The sequence below is a fragment of the Pagrus pagrus genome (assembly GCF_965226575.1).
Source record: "Pagrus pagrus genome assembly, chromosome: 15".
Taxonomy (NCBI): Eukaryota; Metazoa; Chordata; class Actinopteri; order Spariformes; family Sparidae; genus Pagrus; species Pagrus pagrus.
This window is the reverse complement of record NC_140199.1, coordinates 13,320,621-13,333,260: the sequence shown is the minus strand read 5'-3', so window position 1 is coordinate 13,333,260 and position 12,640 is coordinate 13,320,621. Positions and strand designations below refer to the sequence as shown.

At 41.2% G+C, this 12,640-nt stretch overlaps 1 protein-coding gene across 6 annotated transcripts in view; it reads left to right on the top strand.

The window, feature by feature from the left end:
- The window catches only part of smap1 (small ArfGAP 1), a 107,861-nt gene that overhangs the window by 92,070 nt on the left and 3,151 nt on the right, over positions 1-12,640 (top strand). For 4 of the 6 annotated variants that reach the window (XM_084375331.1, XM_084375328.1, XM_084375327.1 and 1 more), the window contains 2 exons: positions 4,518-4,710; positions 9,146-9,390. In XM_084375331.1, the coding sequence (XP_084231457.1) occupies positions 4,518-4,710; positions 9,146-9,390 (438 nt within the window). The remainder of the gene's footprint in view (positions 1-4,517; positions 4,711-9,145; positions 9,391-12,640) is intronic. The other 2 variants (XM_084375332.1, XM_084375329.1) reach the window with 1 other exon arrangement.

Here is a 12,640-nt window from a genome sequence, read left to right as displayed (position 1 = left end):
ACAAAATAAGTTGCCAAATGAATGTAAAACTGTATCCAAGTGATTTCCAATCTGTTTTGTCATGCCCCCATTGAAAGCTAAATACACCTTGTTAGTATCACAGGACTGCTGTTTCTGTTCTCCCCAAATGAGTCAGATTCAAAGACCTTTTTCACAACAGATATTATTCATTCTGTCATAGCAGGAAAAGAGCAGGTTGGACTAATGACATTAACAAAGGCTTTATTCCAGCAATTAATACGATGCAGTACAACAACTCGGTGTTATTGGTTACATTTAGAGTTTCACATGTCAAAATGTCTGCTGGGAAAACGGTCTGCTCAATTTCATTGTCACTCAATCAGTATTATTATTTTCATTTTTAATTTACATTAAGTGCTGAGAACATTTTTGGTTTACTGGAACGTTTTCACCGTGAATTAATGTTGTCAGAAATAACAGATGTGTTTTGTGACACCTGCGCTGCCGTAGTGCCCACACCGCCCCTCTTCCAGATGTAAACTAATTTCGATGCTGCTGTTCCGAACACACAGTAAACAAGCCCAGTTATATTTATCTTTTAATAAAACATCTCAAATTGTATGCCCTCAATGTTGCGTCAATTTTGGCGAACATCAATATTTTTCAAGGTATTTTATGGAAGTTTAAAATTCAGTATTGTGCCAACACAACTATTAAGGAATCAGTGCCTTAATATGAATTTCTCAAACCTGTCTTTTGCTATCAGCGACCGTAAAGCCATACATCTACAATTACACAGTATAAAGCTTGTTCACATATCGTATTGCTAGTGATAGGTACTCATATCGGTTCTTTTTCATTATGATATAATTGCTTTTTAAAAGATATATTATTTCATGACAGAACAAATTCAAAACAAGAACAGAATTTAATCTGTTTAAATGTAACAATATTGTTTCTAGAGCAGCAACAATAATGTTTACAACTGCAAAATCACTTTAAACTCAATAATATCTCAGTGGAAACCGATCTAAACTGTGAATGAAATAAATAATATCCTGTAATCAAAATACTGACTGAAGTTTGTAAAGAACTAAGAGTCGGTATGAGTCCTCTTCCCTTCTGCTGAGGTGATTCACAGCCTGCATGTACTGCTGGTAGAGGGAGGAGGGGCTGGTTTATCTCAGCCAGCAGCTGAGTTCACAAGAATTAGCCAACTTTAAAGAGTCTGGTGCTTTTGTGTAACAATTTGCTTTAGGCGAGCTAGCACACTGTACTTGTGTAAAACAGTGGCGGTGGATGAGGGAATGCAGACAGAGCAGGTTAAAATATTGCCTTCTACATGTTAACATGTTTATGCTTGTTGAACAGGTGTATTGATAATCTATTTGCATTTTACTCGCAAAGGCTTTATTGCACTTACAGTAATGAGCCTTGTTGCTGTCAGCTCGAGTACACTTGGAGTTATCTTCACCTGGTTCACTTCACTGTCTCCACCGGCGCCTCTCTGCTCTGCTGACTTCACTGCCTGTGTGTGCATGTGGAGGAGCTCAGCAGAGGAGAGGCCACAACAACGTGATAATAAATTACACCAGAACGTCCAAAAGTACAGATAAAAGAACCATTAACGTCGGAAATTATCAATACAGTCTATTAATAATTTAGCCCCGGGGCCCCTTTAATATCGAGTTTTGGTACCCTTCCCTACTTAATATGATGTTAATTACAGCTCCCCCACCTCCGAGCAGTTTTCATTGGTTAACATTCCACATGTTGCTGCGACCTTCCTGAACCACTATGGATGACGGTCTTATCACACAAGCTCAGAGCCGGTCTGACTCATGCCGTCCATTCTACAAATATGACTCCTTGAAGGAAGCTGAATGGCTGACGATTACTGCAGTTTGGGGGGATTTGAAGTCTGTTAAATGTATTTTTCAACTTTGTGAACAAGCTTAGCAGCAAATAGGCTTAGCTCCTTGATTGAGTCATGTTATATAGCTGGCTGACATCGGACGGATCAGGTGAGGACAGTTTGCTGCCTGCTTTCACCTCCTATTCACGCCAGGAGAAAGTATCACGCTAATGTGCTGCAGCTATTTATAGGAAAGGAAGCTCCGTCCTGCCTCCCTCAACACCCGACTCACTTCAGCCGGCTTCACTTGAAAGAAAGTGGACCCTGAGAGTGTGCGTGCGTTGTGTTGGCATGATTAGCTATCCATCTTTTCTCTACAGCTATGCTTATTCCTTCATCTTCCCCTGCCTCCTCTGCTCTCAGCTTGCCCTCTCTCTTCCTTTTTGTCTCTCTCTCTCCTTCTCTGTATCGTTTTTTTTGTTTTGTCCTCCCTACCTTGCTCTCCTCTGTTTTTTTGCATCCTGTCCATTCCCCTCCTTCTCCTGTCCTTTTACCTTCTTTCTCCCTTTTCTTTCTCTCCCTTGACTTGCTTCCACGTCCATCCTTTTCTTCTACAATCTTCCCTCATCTCCTTCCCCCTCCGTCCTTCTGCTATCTCTTCCTCTGTTCCGTTGCCTCCCTCCTCTCCTCCTTCCTGTCCTCTCGTCAAAGGAAGTCAGCAGAAAGAGACAGAGGGGAGCAGAGCTGCCTGCTAAGCAGTTGAGCACAACACACTCACAAAGTTCTTTGTTTGTTTGAGTGTGTTTGTTTGTGTGTGTGTGCGCGCGCATGGGCATGTACAATTGAGTATTAAGTTTGTGTTTGTGTGTGACTAATAGAATGTGTGATGTGTGTGTGGTTGGTTGTGTGTGAAATGTTCTTGCCCCTTTTTCACCTGTGTGTGTGTGTGTGTGTGTGTGTGTGTGTGTGTGTGTGTGTGTGTGTGTGTGAGAGAGAGAGAGCAAGAGAATGGAGAGAGAAAGGGGGAGGCGATAGTCAGGTGGACTTCACGAATAAGAAAAGGAGAGACAGTGTGATAAACAGTGGCTCCTGCAACAAGCGCGCGCACACACACACACACACACACACACACACACACACACACACACACACACACACACACACACACACACACACCTGCACAGAGCTCTTAAGCAGGTGTTACTTTTTTGTCAGCTTCATCCATTAGACATAATGGGTGTGTGCCTGAAAGGTTTTTTTTTTTTAAAAAGGAAAAGATGCGTGTGTGTGTGTGTGTGTGTGTGTGTGTGTGTGTGTGTGTGTGTGTGTGTGTGTGTGTGTGTGTCCTGTCTGCAGCAGTTCATGTCTACCTCTCTGTGCAGCGGCCTAATTAATGTCATCTGTCTCACTTACAGCGACAATACCTCTCCTCTGTTGTCTCCTCCATTCTTTTCTCTCCTTTCCTGTCCTTTATGCAGTTCCTGCTCTTCTCCCTTTATTTTTACCTTTTCTCTTCCCTTCCCCTCTCTCCTGTTTGCCAGCCTTGTCTTATCGTTTTCTCATCCTCATATATCCAAGTATGTATGAGTGAATATACAGGGAGTATATTCCCTCATACATACTGGATGTATTCGGTTCTTTGTTGCCTGTATAGTCTTAAAGATAATATAACTGGCAAAAACATTGAACAGTTAATTACACTTTATGAAACTCTAAATGACTGAAACACACCGAAGAATTAAAGGTGCAATATGTAAGAATTGGCCACCTGTCAAATCATACAGAACCTATGGAAGGCAGCAGGTGTCCAGAGTAACCTAGGTAGCTAGTCACCTCAGTTAGCCACGCAGCTCGCTGTTCAGAATGGGAGCTTGGGGACCAGTGGAGCCTCGGTGGGCTAGCTGGTTAGCAAGTGAACTTCAGTAGAAGTCAAAATCAAAATTTGACTTTAAACTTTTAATTGTTAAAAGTCTTGTATAGTTGCATTCTTTTAACATTTGCAATTTCATTGTTAAGAAATAAAAACTTTGGAGAAAAACAAAACTCTACCTTTTTGTATTAAAATGGTCAATAGTTCTTACTCACTACTGTTGCTTCTGCTTTTAGTTTTTTTCTAACCAATGGATTTTTAATTGATTTACCTTGTTGTTCTTTCAGGAAGTCTTTAATTTCACTGCCAGTAGCTGACTTTGTGCGGTTAGACAGGGTGCACGTATATTATGTTGAATTTATCAAGAGAAGGAAAATAAGGAGCGGGTGAGTTTCTTACAACAACATATTAAAATGGAACTGGTTGAGAAAACAAGAGCCTACCTAACATATGATAAAATATAAAAATAGGCACAAAGGCCTGTTTGTAATATAATCCTTTTTTCAAATGGCCTGATCCTCTTTGCTGATAAGGTAAATGAAGACTCCACTTTAGGATTTAATATGATTTTTCAAGATGCAGAAAAATAATTGTAAGCTTTTGAAAAAGGTCTTGTTTTGGTATCAGTGCCAAAACTGATGTATCCTATCTGCTCTAGCTTAAAAAAATCAGGCCAGTCCTACTCCTGGCATATCCATCTCTGCATGCACTATGCCGTAAGGTGACCGAGAGCAGGTACTTTAAACACCGCCAGCTAAAAATATGTTTGGGTGAAGCTTTACATATTTCATGACATTTCTCTTCATCCTTTCCCCCCTGTGTCCCTGACAGTCTGGTTCCAGTACAGCACCTCAGCAGGCGGACCCCTCCACCTCCTCCTCTGCCTCCTCTTCTACCTCCACCACTACCACCACAAAGGCGGAGCAGAAGAAGCTTTTATCTAAAGACTCCATCCTGTCTCTGTATGCCAGCAGCTCAGTGGGCAGTCAGCCGCAGAGCCAGCAACAGCCTGCTCCAGGACAAGGTAACACACTCATACACACACACACACACGTAGCATCTTTTTTAACCCTCTGTCATCCATATTGAATCAGTTAAGCTTGATCGTCCCATACAGCTTCTACATAATTTACGTAGAGAAGCGGACAAGCTAAAATGGGTTCAAACCAAAGTATTTTGCAGCAGTTAATCTCAACTTTTAAGCACATACTCCTTTAGTTTGGATACATTCTGTTCAACTACAGAAAATAATCAAAGCATGCAAAGGCTTATAGTGGTCAAAAATAACCTTTTGTACATCTCAGCTGCTCAACCAAAGCTATCGTACTGTAGATTAAAGCTAATGCAACAAACTCCGCCCCCACACCAGGTAGCATCTTGCCTATCGAGCATATACCTGAATCCAAGCCTTTTCTGCTCCAAGTGGAAACAAATAAGGTTGATCTTCACTTGGCCTTATCTTGATGGCCTCAAATGATGTGCTGATGCTCACAGCAAACAAATCAGCTGAATATCATACAAAAGCCAATCTATAGAAAACAAGGGGATTCATGTATGAGCCCACAGTGTTCGTGTGTGCTCAGACCAAATGTCAAGCTGCACTAATCAGTATTTTTTTAATGTTGACAAATGAAACAACTATGAAAGGTGTCGCTGTGAAATGAACCCACAAACAATTACCATCTCACACCTCTGCCACCTCAGCCTTACAGTGCATTTAGGCATCATTCATTTAATTGCTTTGGTTTTTACGACTGGCAACTTTATTGTTTAGGTTCCGTCTCACCACACTCATCAGCCTCGTTTCCAGCAGCAGGCAGCCTTTTTCACCATGAAAGTTCTGCTAAATCCACAATTCATTACTGCCTGTCGCCAGACAACAGTAAGACACAGTTAGCAATTAGCTGGCGAACATCGTGCAGCATTTATCTTTCCTTCAGGAGTTGGTGGAGACCAAAACAGAGCCAAAAGGAGAGTATATATTGAACTTACATTGCGATTTTTTTTGCTAATAAGTTCTCCATTTAAAATTTATAAGAGAAAAAAAAATTCACATAGATCAACCCTTTATAACCACAAGTGATAGAAAAGTAATGTGATGCACTCGATCATTTGTGAGATCACATGATCTTGTGAATCCAGCTGCCTCGCAATGGAAAAAAACAGCGCCATTTCATCTAAGGTCAGTCCAACGAAACCTTAAGAGACAGACCAGAATGAAAATGTAAGTCCTGATTCGAAAGAAATGGTCTTCTCATCATTACTCTGTTGTATGAGTAATAGATTAGTTACTGAATGCCAAATAACTCATAATTTCTCATTCAATCTTTAGTTAGGTCTCGAAATAGCAGCCAATCAAATGCCAAACAAGAACCAGTCATATTATTTGTTCTAATGGAACAGCAACCTACCAAGGCTACTGGGAATAAAGCCTGTCCTTTATTCTGGGTCTTATTATTCTAACTATTCACTGCAGGGTTAAAGAGAAGTTGTTTTCAGCCTAGAGCGCTGTGCTTGGACTGCAAGCCGAGGACCCGGCTGAATCCCTGCTCAACAGAATGTGTTCTTGGGAAATCACAACAACAAAACAGGAAAAATGTAATAGCAGATATGCAGTGTGGTTTGTTTATTCCTATCTTCTAATTTATCTCGTGGCCCCTCAGACTTACCTTGGGACATCTGTGGGGTTGCTGATCCGCAGGTTGGGGCAGTTATGGGTTAATGCAGTTTGAATGCAATACAAAGCCATGTAAAAAAATATTGTGCCTCGTTCAGTCAAACAGCTTAGATGTGTTGTACATGAAGAACGTAAACAAACAGTATCCACATGCTGTGTTTCATAAGCGGGGGAAAAACATACAGTACCATAACATAAGTGAGACACTCAGATGTAGGTGTTTGTGCACAAACGGAGACACACACCTACACACTTTCCCACATGCATCAGAGGAGAGATGCATCATAAAAATGGAGGAGAGTGAAGGCAGATGAAAGGTCAGTGTACTGAAAAAGAGGCAGGTCCGCTCCACGCTGCATTTACCGGAGTCCCACTGCAGCAGTAAAAATAGAGAAGTGTCTGCAGGTTCACACTCATCTCACAGTTATTATGTGGAAAGACTGAAGTGCCAAGGCTGTTTATGTGTGTGAGTGTAGGCGGACGTTCATGCATACAGTATATACATACGCATCAACCTGAACATGTTCGGAGTGTGTGGGAAAGCATAAGTGGTACATGTTTTCTGAATGGTAGTGGGTAGGCAGCAGATTTGTACAGCAGCAGTTCGTGCATATTGATTATACTGCTGCATGATTACACTGATGTATAGAGGATTAGGAATGGAAATCCGGATGAAGGGCTTTCTGCTGCCTTATTGTCCGCTCTGAATCCAAATAAATGCTGATGGAGATCAAAGCCAAGAGAACTGCGCCAGGCTAAATGCCCCAAATCACAGACTTCCATCCTCTGTGTGTGTGTGTGTGTGTGTGGATGGGTGGAGATGTGATCTCTGGATGGGGGATGTAGCTCTAACTGCAGCTAATACCAACATGATGAAATTAAACAGAAGTTACAAAATATTACCAACATTTCCACTTTGAGTCTGTACCAGTCAGGGATGTTAAAACGTTGAGACATGATAGGATAGAGTTAGGCAATATGATGCGCATACTTTTTGGAGATTTTGGCAATACCGTTGCCCAGATCCCTAGTACAAAGTCTGGCTAATGTCCGATCGAGCATTTGTGAGTACAGCAGGTCGCAGTCTGGAGAATTCACAGCATGCGAGTGGGCGTGGGAGTGCAGTTGCTTCGTACTCTTTTCTCATCGCCTGTATATTGCTTTTCTACTCTTTCGTTGGTGTTGCGGATACGTCCAACTACGTGTGGTTTTGATATCAACGCATAAACAGCCATCACTGCTGATGAGTCCTCCTACTACCCTCACCAAACACAGTATTTCTAGTGGCTGAGAACATCCGAAACAAGCAATCTGCTGTTGTGTGCTACATGTGTGAAAGGGCAACTCCAGACAAAGTCCGGACCCGATTCTGAGAAAACGCCTTTAGTGTCTATGCTGTATGTTTAGGGCACATCAAGTCTGGTTTCTCGTGTGATCTTGGGGATCCAGCTGTGTTGGTAATGAGATTTGAGCAGCAGGACTCACATAAAGCCTCTCGTAGAGACATCATTTTGAAAGTATTTCAGTTTCAAGGTCCAAATAACAGAAGAATAATCAAATGTGATAAAGTGTGGCACAATACGGTTGTTTGAAACCATTTCTTAATTGAATTTACAAAACAGTTACCGTATTGTGAAACATACTGTGACTGTGATATAACATTATTTATACCGTGGAAGAAGATTTTGGCCATATTTCTCACCACTGTGATAGGGACTGTGCTTAAAGAAGCTATATTTCAGTATCAGGTGGAAGACATTTTGTACATGCAGTCACTATATCTCTCCACTCAGTACAAATCTGATAAATTCATGTTTTATTTTGCCACTTATCACATCCCGACAGCGGTCTCATGCAGCGCTGACGTGCAAATGGATTTATGGGTGATATATTTTCTTAGAAATATGATATTCTACAGCTTCAGATTCATCTTTAGAGGCAGCAATAAAAAAGTATTTTTGCTTTTTGGGTGTGCTGATCTTTACCCAGTCAAGCAAACGTCTAATGTGGTTGTTTTGATGTTTCTGGACTGGACTTTCCAGTCTACTGACCGCTCAAAGCGCTTAACAACATTTGTCACATTCACCCGTTCACACACACACATTCATACATTGATGGAAGAGGCTGCCATGCAGGGTGCCGACCTGCTCATCAGGAGCCTCAATTTGCTCCTGATGAGTAGGTCGGCACCTTGCATGGCAGCTCTGCCTCCTGAGCTACAGCCGCCCCGACCGGGCATTTATGTTCGTTATGAAATTAGTCATGCATTCATTTCAAACTGCCACAAGATATTAGTCCAAGTTGATTTGTTGTCGTTAAAGTAGAGTTGACTCATCAGGGCTAACCTTGGTGCCAAATGCATGGCATTATTTATGGCTGCTTTGCCATAAAAGCCACCTCCTGTTGTGCCAGTTGAATGCTTTTAATGTGAAGGAGCAATACAAAATGTGTTGTTTGTGTTTGGAAAGTGAAGAGAAATCAGTGAGGCCTTTGTTAATGAGATGAAATTATGATAAATAGTAATCATGATGACATGTAGCAAACGGCCACAGGTCGGACTCGAACCCTGGGCTGCTGCAGCGAGGACGAACCCTTTTTTTTTTTTATCTTTAAGTGAATTAAAGCGAAACTGGATTCATTACAGTATGTGAGGAAAACTTCAGCACGGCTCTGTTCTCTATTATGTTCAGTTAAAAATACACTCAGTAGCCGGAAAATGAACTTGTAGTCCTGCTGAGCACTTATATAAACCTTTCTGTGCTTATGTTGTTCTTTTCTCCAGCAGGGATGTACATGGGCCAGCCTCAGATGCAGTTCGCTCCGCAGGGTTTTGCTCCAGGGATGGGTGGACCTGTCCCGCCCACCACCATGATGGGCGGAGGGGCCATGATGCCCGGCGTGGCTATGCCCAACGGCGGCTACATGGGCATGCAGCAGCAGCAGCAGGGCGCGATGCCAGCCAACCAAGGACAGAACATGTACAGCATGCAGCAAGGACAGCAGCAAGGACAGTGGAATATGAGCCAGGTAACACTCAGGACAGACAAAAATATATGTTATACATCTAAAACACACTCAGAATGAGGTGCTTCATTAATTTCATGGTGATGATGAACTCATTTGAACATTTAACTGATTGTAATTCAACTCCAGCTTCTCTGCACATTCATTTTTAAAAATTACTTACACGTATTTCTAGTGACATAAATAAAGATGTCATAAATATATTGTTTTTTCCCGCCTGTGTCACACCACCTGTGAAATAGTTTTATTATCCTGGTCGTAAAAGTTGATATATGGTCTCACACAATGTTTTTAATTTTGCGCAGCTTTAATCAACTATTTAATCTTTTTTTTATAGTCAAGGTTATTTCATAAGTAATTTTCTGCCCAGCACCATGAACTGATCAGCGCGGACATAATGACTTCACCAACATTTGATGGGATTTGTTGATTGGTCGAGGAGTGGTGATAGAGTCGTTTAAAAACATAAAACGAGCCCAGAGTGGAGCTGAAACAGAGCGTTTTAGACAGAGGAGGAATACAGAGCTGCAGCACTGGACAGTCTGAGAAAACTGATGCGTTTTCCAGCACTAAAGCATGTAAACCTATTCTACTAGTAACCCAGAATAAAATGATGAACCTGAAAATGAGCATATGTCTCCTTTAAAATAATGTGAAGATCTTTTTTGACATTCGACATTTAATGAAGTGAATTATCATACATAATCATGTTCACATCTTCAGTGTTGTAGCCACTTATTTGTATTAATTGAACAATTAAACGTTTGACTGTGGCCAGTGGGATTAGACCAATATACAGTATGGACCCAATATTGGTCCTGTAGTTAAAATCCAATCTGCTGACCTCCACCTTGCCAACCTCTGATAGGACAGCTGTGACGTGTTTGATTTGAAACAGACAGCTCTGTATTCCCCACCTCACACCTCTCAGCAGACACAGTAACAGATCCACTACTCACAGAGTGGATTTACAGAGTAAAGTAGCTGTGCTCTCGTCACAGCAGCTCTGTCAACAGGTCAGTGTGTTCTGCCCTGGTCTTACCTTTGTGGACTGTCTTTACGCCTGGTATAAACATACGACCTGCATCTTTATCTGAGTACATGTTATCATGGGTCTTTCCATTTAAACCTGCTGGTGGTAGATCGAGCTTTCTTATTACTATGATTCTGCCCACACAGCGACTGGATGACTGCAATGCAAATTAAGTAGATGGGGCTGGCAGACGGGTCAGCGAACATGGTGTCCTCATTCCAGGAGACCATCTGTATGAGCTCTGTTTGGATTTCCTTTACAGAGGAAGCGTTCGTCTGTTTCCCCTTTTAGGAAAATAGGTTTTGAATGTATCCAAACTGAGGAGGTGTCATTTAGACTTTTCATCTCGGATGAGGTCTGGCTGATCCGATAGCATTCTGATTGTGTCATGCGTGTAATTACATCTGGATCAAACTTGCCAATATTTACAGAGAAAGCTCCCAAATGTCAAGTGAAGTCAAGTTTATTTATTTAGCCCATAATCGCGCATTTGTCTCGAAGAGCTTAAACTGTTTCTGCCAATTAAGGATTTAATTAAGCAAGACATTGATTATCAAGCCCAAGTGCAGCAAGGACACTGTTAATAAAAATGTCAACTATGTTAGATTAAAGCTAATTTTATGTTTAAGTAGTCTGTCAGTCAACATCAAGGGAGGAATATTAGATCATACTGTATGCAAGTACATTGTAGGAAAATTCATATCTGATTCATTCGCTTCAGGAAAACTGTCTGACGAGGCTGCAAATGAGAAAGAGACATTAATCAAATGATTGATTCACAAATAACTCTTCTTTAACCTATTAGGAAAAAAAAAAGTTCAAAACCTTTATTAAATTAATGGGACCTTGCAAAATTATAAAGCTGCAGTCAAAATATTTTCCTAGTTATAAATTTTGGTCCTCGAAGCTAAATTTCATTATTTTTTCAAATCTTGTGTTTATAAAAATGTGTGTTTTTAGCCTCACTAATCGCTTATTTTTCATTGATTGGGTTAAAATTTGTACTGAACATCCAAGAAACCCTGAGAATGCTCTTTACATTTTTGGGAAAATTGCGATGTTTTCGTTCTTTTCACCGGCTGTAATATCACATTCAGTGGTTTTATTTCATCAGTAGATATTTGTACTGTGTTGACTTCAAGCTTTTCTATCTTTTTCTGATACCTATTGAGTTTTTTTTTATCATGTTTAGGAAATTGGCAAGTTACAGCTTGTAATGGCTTGTTTTGTTGCATACTAGATGATACCATCTTGTTATCTGTGTCCGGCCAAAAAGCTAATCTTAGTTCCTCGATTCAACACACATATTATTTCACAATTTCAAACTTTTCTGAACAAATTTAACATGAATGTTTCCAGAGTTGAACTCTATATTTCTATTACGTTTTTAAAAGCAGCCTGTTCTCATCCAGGTACTCTTTTACTCCCTTCTTTTCATAACAGTGTTTCTTCGTTCCATTACATGATTTCCACAGGTTGTTAGTTTAAAAACAATCATCTGTTTGAATAGCAAACGTAGTGTCTTCATGTGAAAATATGTAAAATGTCCGAACTGATGATGACTGCCAGCTGTGTCTATACTGGATCTATACTGGGAGGCTTGTCAGCACATCTGTCTCAGAGTTTTCTAAGTCAGTTACCTGCTGCTCAAACACACACCGCTTATACCCAGTCCTTATCATACTGTGTGTGTGTGTGTGTGTGTGTGTGTGTGTGTGTGTGTGTGTGGTTGCACTCAGCAATCAAAACTGTAGTCAGCATCTTGACAGCTGCGAAGGTTAATGAGAGATCATAAACCACACACACACAAACATACATCACCACCTTTGAACTGTCAAAGTGGGAGGTAGATGGTGAGATGTGTGTGTGTGTGTGTGTGTGTGTGTGTGTGTGTGTGTGTGTGTGTATTGTGTAGAAAGACGTCATGGAATGGTGATCTGATGAACGAGCGCTTGGTTGCAATATGTACGAGCTTGGCTGACATACATGCATAGCCACACACACACACACACACACACACACACACACACACATACCTACACACACACACACTCACCCACAGTTCTCAGATGACCAGATAAGTGAGTAGCGCTGCACCAAAGCATATTAATAATAGATAGGACAGGATGGAAGGAGGAGAAGGGGAGGTAGATGGGAGGCATGGGGTGAAGAGTCTGTTGGGGAATAGGGAAGTGGTGGGAGGGAGAGAGGGCAGAGAGC